Here is an 18833-nt window from a genome sequence, read left to right on the forward strand (position 1 = left end):
CTAAACAATTACTATTGAGTTTTAACAGCCCAACTCTTATTGAGTTTTGAATTAGCACCTATTTATTTCTTATTCTTTAATAAACATTGTACTCCACTTGGAAACTAATTTGGAGAATTCTCATTATACAGCTCACTCCCCCAAGATATGTGAGCTCAGCTACACTTGCATATTTTTGGAGCAAGAACTTAAGGTTCTTGTTTTTTTGTTTTGTTTTGCTTTGCTTTCACAATGACTGTGCAATCATTATTTTGAGTCTACTATATAATTGCAGGAATATGTAATGTTACAGGAGCGAATGTCTCAAAATTCTCTCAAAGCCAGTTCAAACTATTTTGAGCTATAATGAATTTGAGTAAACTTTACCTAATATGAAAGAATTTAATGTTGAAGTTTTTGAAGTCATTATGGTGGAAAATTTTTGGACTTCCTAGACATTTGAAAGTTGTTAGAAATGATCCCAAAGAAACAAAGACATGGACACTATTGCAATTTCTGGAATTTATCATGAAATGGGATTTTTATGAATCTGTGCCCAACATGTTAGAAAGAAACTTTTCAAAATTAAAAGTAATAAAATTATGAATGATACCTGGACAAATATGACTATACCATTTATTAAACACAAATACATGAAGATCCGTTTTGACAAAGTCATTAAAAATTTGCAGAAGTTAAGGCTCAGAAAAATTATAGTGTCATTATTCATTACTGTATAGCCAGTGAGTAGCTGTAAGTGCTTTCCCCTTTCTTAAAAAAAAAAAAAAAGATGTAATAAAAACATGTTAATCTGTTATTTTGTTTTCTTTGCATATTGTATCAGTTTCCTATTTCCGCTCTAACAAATTACCACAAATTGAGGGGCTTAAAATAACACAAATTCATTATCCCATAGTTCTATAGGTCAGAAGTCCTAAAAGTGAGGTATCTGCAGGGCTGCATTCCTTCCGTGGCCTCCAGGAAAGAATTGGTTTCCTTGCCTCCTAAACTAACTTCTAAAGGTCCTCTGTATTGCTAGGCTGTGGTCCTTTCCTCCATCTTCAGTTCACCAAGTAACATTTTCAAATCAATCTCTCTCTCTCTCTCTTCCTCCCCTTCCCTGCCATGGGGTCCCCCGGCCCCAAGATTTATATATTGAAACCTAATCCCCAGTATAGTGGTATTTGGAGGTGGGGTCAGTGGGGTGTGATTGGGTCATGAGGGTGGAGCCCTCATGAATGAGATTAGTGCTCTTGTTTAAGGGACTCAAGATAGATTCCTTGTTCCTTCCTGGTCTATTAACTAAGAAGCAGCTTCTCATCAGACACCAAATCTGTTGGTACCTTGATCTTGGACTTCCAGCTTCCAAAACTGTGAGAAATCAATTTCTGTCATTTTTACAGCACCCAATCTCTGGTGTTTTGTTACGGCAGCCCAGGTGGACTAGCACATTCTTTCTCTCACTACTTCTGTTGTGATACCTTCTTAATTGTGACACTTGTGCTTCCTTCTTTTAAGGACCTTTTCAATTACACTGGACCCACCTGGTTAATCCAGGATAATCTTCCCATTTTAAGATCATTAACTTAATCACATCTGCAAAGTCCCTTTTGTCATAAAAGGTAATAAATTCTTATGTTCTCAGGATTAGGCCATGGACATTTTGTGGGAGCCATTTTTATGCCCATGACATGTACATATATACTGAAATATGTATTTATACATTCATTAATCATATGAATGTATATACATGTTCATATACATTATACATAAATATGAAGCTCAATAAATGAAAATTTTCATTGTCTTTTGTGGCAATTATTATTATTTCATTCCATGATTATTACTGAAAAGAATTTTGTCATATAGAAGAAAGAGAATGTTAAAACTAATCAATCCTAGTGTAAAATATTCTAGATATGTTCCTGGTAAATAGTCTGCTATTCCTCTTAAATAAACATATACCTCTTGTAAATAAGATAATTATTCACAGTAACCATTTGTGGCTCATTCTTTTAGTTAACTAAGTCAAATACAATATTCGTAAGCCACCAATCTGAAAAAATAATGTTGCAAAACTTAATTCATAAAAACTTTTTTTAAGTGTAAGATTGAGAAGGTCCTTTGCGGGGGGGGGGGGGGTGTGTTGTGGATGTTTTCAACACTGATACAGTAAAAATGTCTACTGACCATTTGGTAGAAATCAATTTTCCTTTTGTTACTTATTCCTTTAGAAGCAGATGTCCAAATATCTTCCTGACTTTATACAGTCTCAGAACATAGCAAGATACATTTGTTTGAAGCAAGATTCCTAATGGCATATGAAGGCATTGTTTTTCTTCCATTTTCACAGCAACTAAGATTAATGAACAAAGAACAAGTAGCTGACATGAAGCCTACCCATGGGGGTGCCGACGCCATAACCTTTGGAGTCTATGAGGCCGCCAATCTGTGTCAGGTTACAGTTCCTCTGAGTGACAAACTCAATGGTTGTTGACTCCATTAGGAAAGCATAATCAGAGGTGAGGACTCTCTGGATTCCTTCTTCATTACTTTTGACGAGCACGGACTGCCTCCTGCTACTCATAAAGGCCCACATTTTGTCATATGTGGAGATTTTTGATTTCTGGGGAAAAATAAAATACATAAGAAAGACATTTCTTAGTTTCCACATGATCCTACAATATTTAGATGAAATTGACCATATTTAGTTTGCTCATCCTACCTTATAACTGTATTAGTAATAACAGTGATACTAAGCCACAAAACAATCAAAATCTGTATAAAAACATTTCTCATAGCAATTCCTCATCGTATTTCCAGGTATAGAGCAGATTTATTTAACAAATGTATAAAAAATGTCCTGATGTTCAAAAGTTCACAACTAGTAAATCATAGGAGGCAATAAACAAGAGAAAATAAACAAGATTAATAAGGACGGTTTTTTGTGTTTGTATCTCACATGAATATCTCATGTGTACAATTTTATCCTTCAACATTACTATAACATCAAATTTGGAAGATGCAGACACTGGACACTAAGAGGTTTTTTTTTTCCCCCCCGAATTCAGTTGACTATAAGACAGATGTTACATTATCCCCCAAGGATAACATACAGATATAGGTTGAAGAGATGAGAGGAATTTGTTACAAATAAGGATATTACAAATAAGAATGACTACATTTCTGCAAAGACACAATCGGGACACCACAGAACTTCTTTTAACCTGCCTCAGGACAACAGGAAATCAATCATTCAGGTCTTACTAACTAACGATTCCTGGACCAAGAAAATAGAAGAGTTTTTACATCCAACCGGAAATTCTCAGTAGGGCTTCAGTACGATCAATTGCTAAAGGAAAGAAATGGGTTTTGTTCAGAAGGCACTGGTAAAACATAAACAGGAAAAAGGTTAGCATCTGCTTATGGAAAGCTCGTCTGTGAAACCTTTATCTTAGTTTAATTCTTATACAATCACAAAAAATAATACTGCAACAATAAACACGAAGGATATTCACCATACTGGTTGCTCTGTCATGAAAATTCAAAACTATTTTCAAATAAATAGATATGCAATCTTTTGCAGCGTAAGCGTGCATTTAGTCCTACATGTGCCAGGACATAAATGCGATATTACTCCTTCCACTAAAACGTAGGTACACAGTAATATTAGAAAAATTCTGGAATTATTTCAATGAAAAAATGGGAAGAAAAACCTTAATTTTGGGGGGAAAAATACCTAAAGGTACAATAAGTGCTTAATAAAAACAAGTAGCTTTAGAGCTAAGAAAGGGTAGACGTGTAAACCTTTGCTCTCCAGTGAACACTAAAACATGCTAAAAGGCCAGTGGTTTAAAATGGGAAAGAAGGCGGCTAGAACCCCCAGAATAAGATTGATATGATTACAAATTTGGGCAGCTATGGAGGCATGTCAGTTGTTTTCAAGTAAAATAATCAAATGTTAGGAGTAGAAAAGGGAAATGAAAGGAATAATTAAGACTATGATGAAATTCTTATTGGAATAATTAAGACCAATAGTGAGATTTTGCAAAGATGTATCTGGCTATCCAAATTAGTAACATAATGAGGATAGCTAGAACAAGTTCATTTCCTTTCAAAGGTAAAGAATTTTTCTCCTAATGTTTTGGATTAAGTGAGGCCAAAATACAAAATAGAATCAAAATCAGAGCTCACCTGCGGATTAAAGAGATTTTATGTAAAAAAAAAAAAAACTTGGATACAGTTTTTGATTTAGTGAATCTGTGACTGATAATAAACACAATCCAAAAATGTAATACTAAAAATTTACATAATCAAAATTACATGCTCATTTCTTGACAATTTAAAATGTAACATCTTTAATGGAGACTGATAGGGTAATATCATAACATGGGTGTACTCATTGAGGCCAAAAATCAAGCAGAGATAAAAAGTGTACAAAAAGTTATTCTTACTTGTATTGTTCATAAATCTCCTAAATTCTCTGCCTTATTTTAGTTATAGGCACATTAGCAATAAATACATTTTATTGCTTTAGTTACATGATTTTCAATTCATGATAACATGTTCCATCACTGAAGAGTTAATTTAAATAAAAACTTGAGGACTAGTAATTTTGTCCAAAACAAAGGGAGAATATAATGTTTACAATGGCACTAATCATTTAAATAGTATAATTACGTCTTTCTCTTTTTTAACATTAAAAGAAAATTTTAGTTTAAACATTATGCAACACAATTTAAAAGAAGAGAATTACATTTTTAACAGTACATGAATGTATCCATTATTAATATTTTGCTGTGGTTAATGAAGTAAACACATCAATCTTTTTAACAGAACCCACACCCAACAAACTAAGATATATTTCTAATATATTCTTTACAAATGTATAGTTTAATTTTACATTAATGTGAAATTTAGTTATTTTACATTTGAAATGTCTAATCTACAATACTAACCTTCAGCTGACAAAATAAGGATTTTAAAAAATATATTTTTATATAAAATTCTTGGAACACTTTACTGCACTGATTTTTTATTTCTATGAGCATTTCCTAGAAGGTACTATTTATATTCATTTTGAAACTAATCATTTCCTATCTTTTAAAAAAAAATTTTATTGGAGTATGGTAGATTTACAATGTTGTGTTAGTTTCAGGTGTACAGCAAAGTGAATCAGTTACACATATACAAATATCCACTCCTCTTTAGATTCTTTTCCCATATAGGCCATTACAGAGTATTGAGTAGAGCTCCCTGTGCTATACAGTAGGTCCTTATTAATCATTTCCTACCTTCCATTATTACTTAAGTATCTCTTATTTTCTGGAATCTATTGTCTATGATTTTTGTACAGGTTCACTCATCTTTCCTGTCTGCAGAAAATATAAGTATTTCTATTGTTCCTATATGGCATAATAGGTTTTGATAGAAAAGTTACCCAAATCGTTTTGTTTCTCATAATAAAAATAAAAAGCCAAATAATAAATATTTCAATTTAGAAATATTGACTACTTGCTGCTCACACACATTCTATATGGCTTGCTTGCTTGTTTTGCTGTCATTCTTTAACCACAATTTCCAACTGAGCACAGTTATCTCTCAATTATGGCTGTGAAACACAATGCTGCGTAGAAGATATGGGAAGTAAGATTAAAAGCCATTACTACCTTTGTAGACTGCATGTGTGTATGTGTGCAGTATGTAATGCCATTCAACTCTTAAACAACTTCTACAGAAAGTTGAAATAGAAAATTAATCTTTAGCATTGCCTGCCAATTTTATTACTTTTATCATTTTCAGTAGTGAAGATGGTATAGTGCATCACTGGTTTAAAAACACAAGATCTGAACAACATGAATTTTACTGAAACCCTTAAATTTAAAGCAGCTAAGATGGCTTATAAAATATTTGAAGAAAGTATCTGAACAAACTCTTACGCTGAATATGAAGATTACGAGGCTTTTTTCTCTATAAATCTGGCCACTCATAAATACTTGGTTACTTATACTTAACTAATATATAGATAAATTCTGAATAATGTAGGCCTGAGCCAGAAGTAATGATCACTAATTCTATATCTCTTATTAATAGAAGATATGTCCTTATGCAAGCCAGTTAATCTTTTAATTCCAGTTTACATAATAGTCAAATATCTTTGCTAAACTTACAGGGTTTTTGTGAGGATCATATAAGACAGTACACATAAACACACTATGCAGTAGTAAGACATTTTTGTAACTCCAATTATTTTTTAAAAAGAGAGCATACTACTCCCAAGTGCTTGTGTTTTATTTTTCTTAAGAAACACCGAGTATTCTGGCAAAGATGGAAGGTTGAATATCATCTTTGAACACATGTCCTCTCCTATGGCATGAAACCACAAGGCAAAAGAGAAATGGATAGGGTGCAACAAAAACAAAATTTTGGAAGCTGGAAAGCAGATAGATGAATTGTAACTGAGCTAACCAACGTTTAGGACCCCCTTCTCCCCTGTAAAAGTTTCTGAGATTGGCATTTCTACATCCTTCTCAAAGCCGGAATGATCAAATGTCTAACAACAGTAGAATTTACTGAAAAAATGTCTTAAAAACAACTACCTCTGAGCAGCTTGGTGACTGCTCGATCCCACCCAAGCAAAGGACTAGAGGTTTTATTCTCTGGGAAGTAAACAAGAGTGCACTGGAGGAAGTGGAGCTACCGGGGCCCATACTGAAACCAGAAGGAAGAGGTTGGAGTCTACAGCCCATGTTGAGACCAGTCAGCATTCTGTCCGTTTTGGTTCTTTGAATTCCTCCAGGAAGATATTTTTAAGCAAAACTGGACTGCTCTAAAGATATAATAATAATATTAATAATATTAATAACAACAATAATAGTAATAATAGCAGTTAGCACATATAATAGCATGTGCCAAACATTATTCTAAATTATTTATACGTATTAAAATTTTTTAAGTTTTACAAGATTTCTAGTAGGTGGTAGTATTTTTGTCCCCATTCTAAAATTAGAAAACCAAAACACAGAGTGCTTTATAATATGCCTAAATTCACGTGGCCTCTTCCTAGCAAAACCAGGAATCAAACATGGGCAGATTAGCTACCAAGTTCATAGTCTTAATTATTGCACTATATCAACTGCATCTAAAGGCACATATCATGGATTTCCAACAAAACAACCCACTATATCACCCTAAAGTGAAGCTCATAGTTTTTCACACTTAACTAAGCACCCAGAGCTTGCAGTGAGTCTCTAACCTAAATTATAAAGACCAAAACAAATAAAAATGGCATAAATGTCTTCAGAGAGGTAACAGATGCGGCACAAATGCAAAGAAAAAAATGTAAATGGACTCTGTTGAAAGAAAATGCATTCAGAGAACAAATACATATTAAAAATCTGATATCAAAAATGGAAACCTCAAGTGAAATGTAGAATAAAAGAGAATTTAAAACACTGCAATTGGCTTGACCTCTAATTTCAGAATATTTATATTAAATACATGTGGAATTATACTGATATGATACTCTAAGATCTAATGTGTAAGGAGGAAATAAGAAGCCTCAGCTAGTTTTAGTTCTAATAAAATAGAAAATTGTTGAACATTTTCAAGGTAAAATAGACTGTAGGATCTCTAAGGTTAAAATCAATAGATAGAAGCTGTATAAGTTAAAGATTAGGAATAAGAACTCATTTAAGGTCAGTAAGCAGGTATTTAAAATTAATAATCAAATATTTGTATGCTGAGTGTGAAAGTTTATGTAAACTTATTTAGAAATAAGGATATACCAAGTTGCAATGTGAACTAAAGATCGTAGGTGGAAGGTGCAGCATGTTGAAAGAATGACCTGTATACTGTGTTCTGCTGACTCTCCTGTTAGACTAAGGTTAGTTTCATTCAGTGAAGTAGCTACTGATCATTGCCAAGGGACGTGATAAAATCGTGGATGGAGACTAAGCTGTTGAGCTAAATGTGCACAGTCTTTGAAAGTCCTCTAGCCACAGGGATACAGAGAAGTGAGGACCTACACAGAACACCAGAACAGACTCAGGAACTGGGACACAGCTTGGCCCTGTGCATCACTGTTGCCAAATTCATTAGGAAAGACATTCCAGAAGAATGTTTTAAGAGGAATATGAAAAATGAAAGGTAATAAACTAAGCATCAGAAAATATAATTTTCTGTAAGGGAAGAATTGAGATAATGGCAAATTAGGGCATAGAAGAGAAACTATTCAGATAGAGTATAGCCAAGTTAAAAACAAAAAAATTAATCAGTGAAAAAAAAAAGAATATCCTGTTTCACTCCTTTACTTCACAAATGAGAAAACTAAGGCTACTTGATAAGAAAAAAATATTAGCAGTGAAGGTAGATTTGTAAAGAGTAAAATGCTGATAGGATTTATAACATCATGGTTTTAAAGAAGAATTTTAATTCCATAACAAGACAATAACTTCTTTGGCAAAAATGAAAAACAGTCCTAAGTATTATCTACAGTTAGGCTGTACATAGTAATATAAAGTCACACAAATAAATCAAGTCTCAGAGATATTGCTTGAAGTGAATATTAAAATCAAAGCACTGTAAAGGAAAAGCATATTTTAAATGTTTGAAATAAAATCGTCTTATTTTCTCACACAACCCACCCCACTGCTCTAAATACTGGAATAAATTTCTTTCTTTTGTGTGTGTGTGTGTGTGTGTCTCATATTAAAGACACTTTTCCTTCTGTGTTACATCAGACAGATTTAGGATGTCAATGTTTAGCAGTGTTTATTTTATCAAAATGCTGAGGCTTGTAAGTTGATTTGGTTTTTGCTACATCAGCACAAAACCAATAAAACTAGTTCATAAGGCACTGTCTTTTTATAATAGCAGTTTTCATGGGCTATGAAACATCAACAGAAGGATAAAAGAAAAAATTCTTGTCAAGAATAAACTTACAAAGAATAAGAAATACAACACTTTTTAAAAATTCAAAGATGCCAAAAGATTGTGTGCTTTACAAAGAGCATTCAATATACTTAAAATATTTAAAACATATAGCTAATGATTCCAAATTTAAGGATACATAGCTTTCATTTCTGATAGAATTCAAAATAAAGTTTGCAAACTGAAATTACCTGGCTCTTTGAAGATCTCCAATATCTAATGGGTTTTAGGCAACATTTTTCCTGAGCATTTTAGAGAGAGATTTTTAGACACAGTAAGATATTGATACAAGGATAGTGCTTTGAAATTTTGTTTCTATCCCATATAAAATGCTATGAAAGCCAATAAAGTAAGGGCTACTCTTGTACCATTGGAGTAGATCTTTTATTGTAAGCAACAAAGTTTACAAATTCAAAGCCATTTTAAAAAAAAATCTTTGATTTAAATTCTTTAGGACACAAATGAATTCTCCCCCATTCACTTTGATTGCTGTCAAATACAAAGTAAAATTTAGAAACCATCTTGTGTTCATTGGACCTATTTTTATAAACCTGTCAGATACCCTAAAAATGATAAGAAAATATTTGCTAGACCTCTAGAAGTTAATTTAAAATTAACTTTTAAAGTGTGTTCTAGAGGAAAGCTTATTTTCTTGAATAAGAGGGAAAAATCTTTAATATTAATCTTGTTTGAACTATCATAACCACAAAGCATCAACAGTACAAAGAAAATCCAGTACTATTTTGTAATATGTTTTTTATACATAATATTTGAAGCGTTGACTACAACTCAGATTTTTAAAAAAGTTTATCAAGTAGTACAACACCTAAAACATCTTGAAGTAACTTCCTCCCGTTGCGGAGCACAGGCCCTGGACGCGCAGGCTCAGCGGCCATGGCTCACGGGCCCAGCCGCTCCGCGGCATGTGGGATCTTCCCGGACCGGGGCACGAACCCGCGTCCCCTGCATCGGCAGGCGGACTTTCAACCACTGCGCCACCAGGGAAGCCCCGAAAGTAACTTTTAAAAAGACTTTATTTATGTTAAGAACCCATCTATTTTTATTTAAAAAATAAACATTCATGAAAAAATATTTTCTCACCTAAACCATAATGTGTGGCAGAATTACTTGAACTCTGGTGTATGGATGAAAGTGGTGAAATTACTAAAAGAGGCAGTAATTTATGATGATTTTCCATAATTACCAAAGTAAATTTGGTGTCATTGGTACTTACTCAAATCATTCCTTTTCAATAAAGTCCACATTACCAATTTGGTTTCTAATATTAACTTAAATATTTGGTTATACGTGCTATAATAACATTTATTATTCTGTTATGAAAAAGTCGCATGTAGTCATTCCTAATATGTGGTTTGAAAAAGCCCATACCAAGGGAGACCTTGGTAAAGGAGAATTTGGCTGAGATTTGCATTTTAATTTTTTATTACAGTAAATAAATTACCAACAATAGTGGAACATATGTGCTAGGTAAGAACAGCTGAGCCCTATCTGGACTCATCTGACCTTGGTCACTAGGAAATTAGAGTTAATTCAGGAAAACAGGACTGAAGCCATATGTGGTTCATATCAAAGGTGGATCTGAGGCTAGGGCAGTGATCTGAAAGCATTTGGTTGTTAGCAAACCTGTCAGTCCTTGGAATAATTCTGGCAGTTTTATCTTGAAGCATCGGCAATCTCTTAAAACAGGATATTTGAAGAGAAAGACAATGAAAGAGAATTGCTCTTCTCATCGTTACGGAGAGTTAATAGAGGAATAAGAGAGAGAATTATGACTGAGCATAACAGGATGGGCAGCAAGTTTAAAGTGATTTGGTGCAGTTAAAGGCAGTTATCCTTTTGAGGCAGTTGAGCCAGGATTTGACAGTTCATTCTGCACTATTCAGAATCCCTACTGATGATTCTTCTGGTCATTGCATTTTATTCTTTAAATGAGATATCTTGAAATTTCCTGGTCAAATATTTTCTTTTCTTATAAATAATAGTAATCAGCAATATAGTTTACTATCATTTGGTCAAATGTAAATAAAATTAGGAAACTTGACTTCACTGGGTCAATGGAGGACCTTGAACCACAATTTCTTGGCCATATCTAACAAAATGCTTCCCTAAGAATTTCAAAGAAATGTTACGAGGAATAAATGAGAAAATTCATATAAAGTCACTTCGACAAGCTATAAAGCTCTCTAAAGATATCAGGATTTTATTCTTATTGCAAATTTTATGTGATCAACCAGTGGAGGAACATAGTAACTCTCTATTAGGACTGCAGCATATAACTACTATATTCTTATATCTCTGGCTTTACCTTTAGAATAATTTATAATTTATAGGAACATGGAAACATTCACTTGCTTACCCATTCACTCACTTGTTCTTTCATATTTATTGAGCAACAGCTTGGTGTAAAGGACCATGCCAGGCACTATGCATGTAGAGGTTAGACCAAAACAAAGCACGGCCCCTGTCTTAGCAAAGCTTAATGTCCCATAAATACAGGAAAAGTAAACTAAGAATTATGAAATAGTGTGATAAATGCCTTGACAAGGGACAGATGAGGTGTAACCTACATTGATGAGGGGATGTATGACAGGAAGTCAGAGGAAATAATTCCTTTTCCTTTAGGATTCAAATCAATTACAGTTTTGCTGGGTCTCTTACTCCTTTCTAATTGAAGCTCTGAACTATAAATAGGTGTGGGGAAAAAATCCTCAACATTTGAAACTCTTAAAGGAATCATTGTTCTCACTTTCAGCCAGTACCCTTTCCAGGATTTCTAAACTCTTCAGGGAGATGATGCAAACCTCATCAAAATATTTTAAGAATGTTGTTTAGATACATAATGTTTGTACTGCTGTAACCTTATATACGTCAAAATATACACAAAATGGATACTTTGTTTCTAAATAGTAAATAAATGACCGTAGTTGGCCGTAGGGAGGAGAGAGAAACAGTTTTAATCACTTCTCCATCCACTGGCTAAACATGCATACTTAATCATGATAACCATGAATTTAATATGTATAAGGTAATTGCATCAATGATCATATAAATCACTAACCTGAGGTACATTTTTTTCTGGCCACACCATGTGGCTTATGGGATCTTAGTTCCCCCACCAGGGATGGAACCCATGCCTCCCTGCAGTGAAAGCACTGAGTCCTAACCACTGGACTACCAGGGAAGTCCCTGAGGCACGTCTTAAGTAGAAGAGCCACATCTGACTTAGGTGCTTGAACTTGCCATTTTCTCTAGCTCGACTGTACTTCCTTTGCATATCTGTATGCCTCACTACCTCCTTCTGATCTTTGGTCAAACATCGCCTTTCCAAAGGGACTTCCACTATTCACTCTATTTATAATTCTAATTCCAATGTAACACAGATATGCCTGCTGCTTTATTGTTATCCATAGCACTTAATAACTATGTAGTATATTACATATTTCCTATTTTTATTTATATATCTGTTCAGTTCCTATCTCCCTTTGCTGTGAGATAAACTGCATGAAGATGGAGAGTTTTGCCTTGTTTTGTTCATCATTATAGCACCTCTACTTAGAATAGTGCCTGGTGTACAGTACGTACCAGTAGCTATTTATTGAATAAATCAGCTTAAAAAATAAGTAAATGTATAAATGTGTACAATGGAATTATTTATCTTGTGGTAGAATTTAGAAGACAGGAATATTAGTCTCAGCTCTGGTGTTACGAAGCTAAGTGATATTTCATGAGTAATTTCATATCTCTAGAACTCAGTTTGCTCATCTGCAGAATAAATGGGTTAAACCATATAAATTCTATATCATTCACCAGAGATAGTCTATATAATTTTACATATTTAGAAGAATAGGCACATTTACTTTTTTCATATTCTGTTCATGCCTTAATTTAATAAGGAAAAGAATGCCATTGGCCTAGTTTTAAAGCAAAGCATAAAGAAATCCACATCACTGAACTGCATAAATAATTTTCAACCCTATTTCAATGTCAAAGTGTAGCTTTAATGTGTAAACGAAAAATACTAGAATGTATTTCACATTCTACATATCTCAGGGATGGGAAGTAAATTAGCGTCCTCTTTGTTCTTTTCCCACTTTTAGACCATCACTGTCCCACCCCTTTTGGAAAACAAACAAAGGTATAAACCTTTGTTCTGTTAAGACTCATGCCATACAAACTTACTACCTGATTCCTCTTACTACAGTCTTCTATTCATTTTCTGGTTATGGCATCATTCTTAAAAAAACTGTAGTGCCCAAATGTTGGTTTCTATCAGTGATGAACTAGTAAATGTTTAACAATTTGGCCCTCTGGACTTCCCTGGTGGTGCAGTGGTTAAGAATCCGCCTGCCAATGCAGGGGACACGGGTTAGATCCCTGGTCTGGGAAGATCCTACATGCCGCGGAACCCTAGAGCCCGCGAACCACAACTACTGAAGAGCCTGTGCTCTGCAACAAGAGAAGCCACTGCAATGAGAAGCTCACGCACCGCAACAAAGAGTAGCCCCCATTCGCGTCAACTAGAGAAAGCCCGCACGCAGCAACGAAGACCCAACACAGCCAGAAATAAAAATAAATAAATTTATGTATCAAAAAAACAGTTCCATTTTGCTCTGTGGAAAAGTGGAAAGGCCAGATTTGTAGCGTTTCCTGGTTTTTATGGTTTAAATATTCCCACTCTCACCATTTGAAACTATGGACTTGATACCAACAAAACTATGAAATTCTTAAAACTATAACTCCTGCAAGTCAATATAAGCCAGCTCCAGTATACCCCTTCTTCTCCTTCCCCCAAAGTCCTGAGTGATTTCTCAGTTATTTGACCATCATTTCCAATCACTTTCTTACTAGCACCTCATTCACCCCAAACCATGGTTGTATATATCAACACCTGAAATATATTTGCTTCAAAATCAATTATTCAAATATCCTACTCTGTGATTATAACCTCTTTCTTTCCTAGTTTTCTTATTTCGTTTCTTTACTGGTTGTAGTTTCCAATCTCATTGGTGTCTCATGGCTGGTAATGACCTACCTTCCAATTCATTTGCTTCCTCTACTTCTGTATATTCCACTTTGTTCCGGTGAGCTTCCACGATCCATAATTTAAAAATTATTGTTGCTAATATCCTAAACTCATTAACCTCTCTGTCTTTTCTTTGGACCACCTAACCTAACAAAAACCTGAGTAAACCCAACTCTTCACTTCCTCTAAGTTTGTATCAAGGCAGCAGAATTGCTGGAGAATCTCATACTATCATTATGAAGAGCAAAGCAAAGTAGATGCTCATCGCTGCCCAGAAAGTATAATACTTCTCTCAATTTCTTCTCTACAATTCCTATTTCAACTTTCTCTCCTTTCCCAAAATTCAAAACCTGTGGATTCATTCACTGTTGGAGGTTGATCATTGCTTCATAGAGACAAATTAAACCGTGTATGGGAGCTGACTCAAAGACCAAGCCAAAGCCCTTCTCACAGCAAAAATCTTCTTAAATCATAATCTCTCCTCTCTCTTTCTGTTCTGTTACCCTTTCTTCCAAAGGGAATCCTTTATTTTGTGGTTTGTATTCTACCACATCCTTTTGTCTTTTTCAGGAATATTAACACACTGATTTCTCTCTTATTACTCCTCTTTGATAATATTGTGGCATTCTCAAATCTTTTAGATCTTAACCTCCCTTCATCTAGTTGATATTCCCTCCACCTCTAGTTACCATACTTTCTCTTTCCTCCCCTTTACAACAGAATTCATCAAAGAGTTGTCTTCGTTATTTCATTTCTTTATTTTCTACCCAATCTTCTATCCACTCCAGTCTGTTTTCCAGTCACATCCTTTTATTGAAATAAATCTGACTAAATATACCAATGACCTCCATATTTTTAAATATAAGTAGATTTTTAAATTTTTTGTCCTCAGGTCACCAGACCACCCTTCAACATGCAATGCCCTTAACCATTCCTGCATTCCTGACACACTCCCCTAACCACTCTCTTCACATCCACTGCTACCCCTTCCAGTTTCTTCTCTACACTAAGCCAGAATGATCGTTCTAAATCTCAAACTTGATCATGTCAACCCACAGTTTATTAACTCTCTTACAAGGCTCCCTGTTACTCTCAAGATGAAAAGATAGTAATAACACAGGCTACAAAGTTCTAACAGGCAAAGCTAGTTGACTACCCATTCTCTCATTATTTTCTAACCTCTTTCTAACAGAATATATATTTCCTATCCTCCTGTTCATAACAAGATAGTCATGTAACCCAATTATGCCCAAAGACATAATAAAAAAATGTTAATGGGGCTTCTGATGAACACTTTTTGATAGGGCAGATTCAGTTGGCATGCTCCCAGTAGCTTCCTAGACTATTCTATGTTCTCAGAGTACACTGTAGCCATCCTTTGCAGTTTTTAAGTATATATTCTATTTAATTATCATTTGGTTAATTTCCATATTCCTCAGTGCTTTTTTTGAGTCACGGTGTCTAGTGTATCTCTACACTTACTACAGGTACTGAAAGAAAGGCACCCAGGGCTTCCTTGGTTGCGCAGTGGTTAAGAATCCGCCTGCCAATGCAGGGGACACGGGTTTGAGCTCTGGTCCGGGAAGATCACACATGCCGCGGAGCAACTAAGCCTGTGCGCCACAACTACTGAGCCTGCGCTCTAGAGCCCGCGAGCCACAACTACTGAAGCCTGCACATGTAGAGCCCATGCTCTGCAACAAGAGAAGCCACCGCAGTGAGAAGCCCACACACTGCAACAAAGAGTAGCCCCCGCCTGCCGCAACTAGAGAAAGCCCCGCTCGCCACAACTAGAGAAATCCCGGGCACAGCAACAAAGACCCAACGCAGCCAAGAATAAATAAAAATAAAATAAATAAATTTATTTAAAAAAAAAAAAAAGGCACCCAATAAATATTTGAAAGAATGAATACAGTGCATTAATGAAGTGATAGGCAGTTAGTTATGAAACACCAGGTTATTATCAAAAATATAATATCACTGAAGAAGCATCCTAAGGAAAAATTCAAGAATACATGTTTATTAATTCTAAAGTATTAACTACACATAAAGTTATTATAGAATAGCTGAAGGAAATATTCAGATCGATCATAAAGATTTATTAAATCTAATCTTCATGCAGGTAAGTTTAAATAATAGGCTAATTATCTCTAACGTTGGAATCCATTAAATGAAGACTCAGATTGATATTGCTATATATATTCTTAACTCTTTTTCTTAAAACTACTTTTAGCTTAGAACTTATTATGTGCAAATGCTATGCTAAGCAATTTAAGAACACAATGTTAATTAAATACTCATATCCCTGTGAGATAGGTTTTGTGATAACCATCACAAAAATGAGAAAAGTGTGATTAGGGTAATTAAACATGTATCCCAAGGCTTAAGGCAGACTCACAACTTATATACTAAAGCAAGTTTCTGTGAGTTATAACAGTAGGCACAATTTTGCTGAAATTGCTTTTCTGTAATTAATTGTTGGTATTATTTATGGCAGTGATTTAGAGATAAGCCAAAATATACTTTCCAAAATAAGTACTGTAAGATGAAGCAAAATAGATGCAAGACAATAGATTCTGGCTAACAGGTTAAACAATCATAAATTTAAAAGGAAACACCCAAAATATTTATGCAGAACAATAATATATGTAATGAAAGAAAGAACACAACAAAATCCAGTAGAAATACCAAAAGAAGAAGGAAAAAAGACAGAAATTATATGCATAGTAAGATTGAGTTGAATAGTTTTCAAGAACCATCCTTTGAATTTAACTCCAAAAATGATATTTTTAAGTATGTGTTAAGTGATACCTAAATAAAGCTAAATTTAACCTTAAATTTAAGAGGATGGTAAGAACAGTTTGGGCTTGTCAGTGAGTGTGTGTGAGATATGTTGGCAACCTGTTCAACTCAGGAATGCAAGAAGAATATTTTAAGCAGCTAGAGGCTAAAATCGATCCAGTTCCAGGCCAGCTTACATGGAACATGAGTAAGTATCCAGCATTTACCAGCATGGGGTCTCTTCCAGGCAGGAATGCCAACAATTACATGGTTTATTATTTTACACTGTCGTCCATCAAAGGCAGTGGTGGAAACAACTTGCGTGTATTCTACCCATAACACTTTTGTATTTAACTAAAATTACTTTTGTCAAGCCTTCATTCTTTGTTTTGATACAAAGATCTCTGCTAGAATCTTCTATCTGTACCTTAGAGTGGAAATAGGTCACATGTGGCTATGTCTCTAATTAGTATTCACTTCCTAGCATCCAATAATCATTACAGTTTAGAAAAGCATAGATTTTGGGGTTGTCTTTTATGTACTGTCTCGATAATATTGGCAATTAATTTTGCTTCTTCTTTTGTCCAAATTTTTAATTTGGTACCCACCTATTTTTTTTTTAATAGCTCCCCGTCTCTGAGTTAGAGTTCTATACCTAGGTAGCTACAGGTCTGACTCCATTTTATTCTTGCTTGCAAAAGCTTAATCTTTAATTTTGTTCAATAGTCTCCATCCCATGCCAGACCCTTCTTTCTCTGCAGACACAATCCCTCAAGAAGAGTAGACCCAGCCAAGCTTTCTATTCCAGTGACCTATGTTGTTTTCCAAATAGGGCCAACCTTGAACTTTATTTGATCACAGTTAATCTATGTAATCTGTGGAACTTTCAACTTCTTTTCCAGAAGGAATGTCCACATTTTTAGAGTGAATGACCTAAGTATAAGGTATAGTAGTACTAAAAACAAGCAAACAAAAACTCCAAATAAGCTAGGCTTCCAAAGTGTAGTTACAAAAATAAATGTGTGTACACGTATGTGTGTGTTCCTATTTAGTCAGCCAATTTTGTCAAAGTTTTGAATGAGGAAAAGCTACTTAACTGAAAATCTATCTTCCCTCAAATTCATTTAACAAAGTACATAAAGCTCTTTATCAAGTTTTGAAATGTTACCTAGTTAGATGTATGTAAGTGATTTTTCAAATTATAACAAAAAGACCCATTTAAATGGAAAAGAAAAAGAAAGTTAATTTTAAAAACTAGAGAGAATTGTTCTTGACAATGCGAATGAACTTAAAAAAATATATGGATTGCTTGGATAAATATCTAACTATACTCATAAAAAACAAGAAAATTTTCTGACATATTTATATGCAGAGAGCTTTTGTCCTTAAATGTGTTGTCACCAGTCTGGCCATACTGTGGTTGAAACAAATAAAGAAAGGTATAGGCTAGTATTTAAAACACAAACTGACTCACACTCACAAAATTAACTTTTAAAATTTTGAATTAATTTTGGATGTAATTGAAGTTTCAAGGCCACTTTAAAAAATTACAACCATAATTCAGCCTTCTTAATGCACAGGCATGGGAGTTCAGCTGTGACTTAAAATGCATGAAATTAGATATGGATGAATTTAGTTAAATGAAAGAAACATCAACGGAAAATATGGTGCAAAATAAAAATAGTAAACCTAACTTAGGAATGTGATTAAGAATACCAATAAATCTCTAAAAAGACAAAACAGTAAAACTTTAGGTCATCACCTTCACTCTCATTAATAGGCATTAAAACTCTATTAAAAATATAAATTAGCAAATTTCTAACTGGAAGCCAATGAATAGCATTAGTTAAAATTGCATTATAAATAATACAGTATAAAAATGATCTGAAGAGAAACTAAAGTTCAGTAAACATAACATAGATGGACTTTTTATTTGTAATATATTTATATGACTATTCACCCTGTGGAGAGTATAATTTTAACCATCTAATCACTAACAGGGAAAGCAAAACTGAAGGACTAGTTTACCTTCAGTATTGATATGTAATGATAATTTGGTACTCACTTTTGCATTTGAGAATTTTATGAAAACAAAGCA

At 34.1% G+C, this 18833-nt stretch overlaps 1 protein-coding gene across 6 annotated transcripts in view; it reads right to left on the reverse strand.

The window, feature by feature from the left end:
• GRIK2 (glutamate ionotropic receptor kainate type subunit 2) overlaps positions 1-18833 on the reverse strand; it is a 642939-nt gene that overhangs the window by 31934 nt on the left and 592172 nt on the right. For all 6 annotated transcript variants that reach the window (XR_010933794.1, XM_067702471.1, XM_067702472.1 and 3 more), the window contains one exon: positions 2380-2605. Coding sequence is in view for 5 of the 6 variants with exons in the window: in XM_067702471.1 (XP_067558572.1) it covers positions 2380-2605 (226 nt within the window). In the remaining variant the exon portion in view is untranslated. The remainder of the gene's footprint in view (positions 1-2379; positions 2606-18833) is intronic.

Source organism: Pseudorca crassidens, chromosome 13, assembly GCF_039906515.1.
Source record: "Pseudorca crassidens isolate mPseCra1 chromosome 13, mPseCra1.hap1, whole genome shotgun sequence".
NCBI lineage: Eukaryota > Metazoa > Chordata > Mammalia > Artiodactyla > Delphinidae > Pseudorca > Pseudorca crassidens.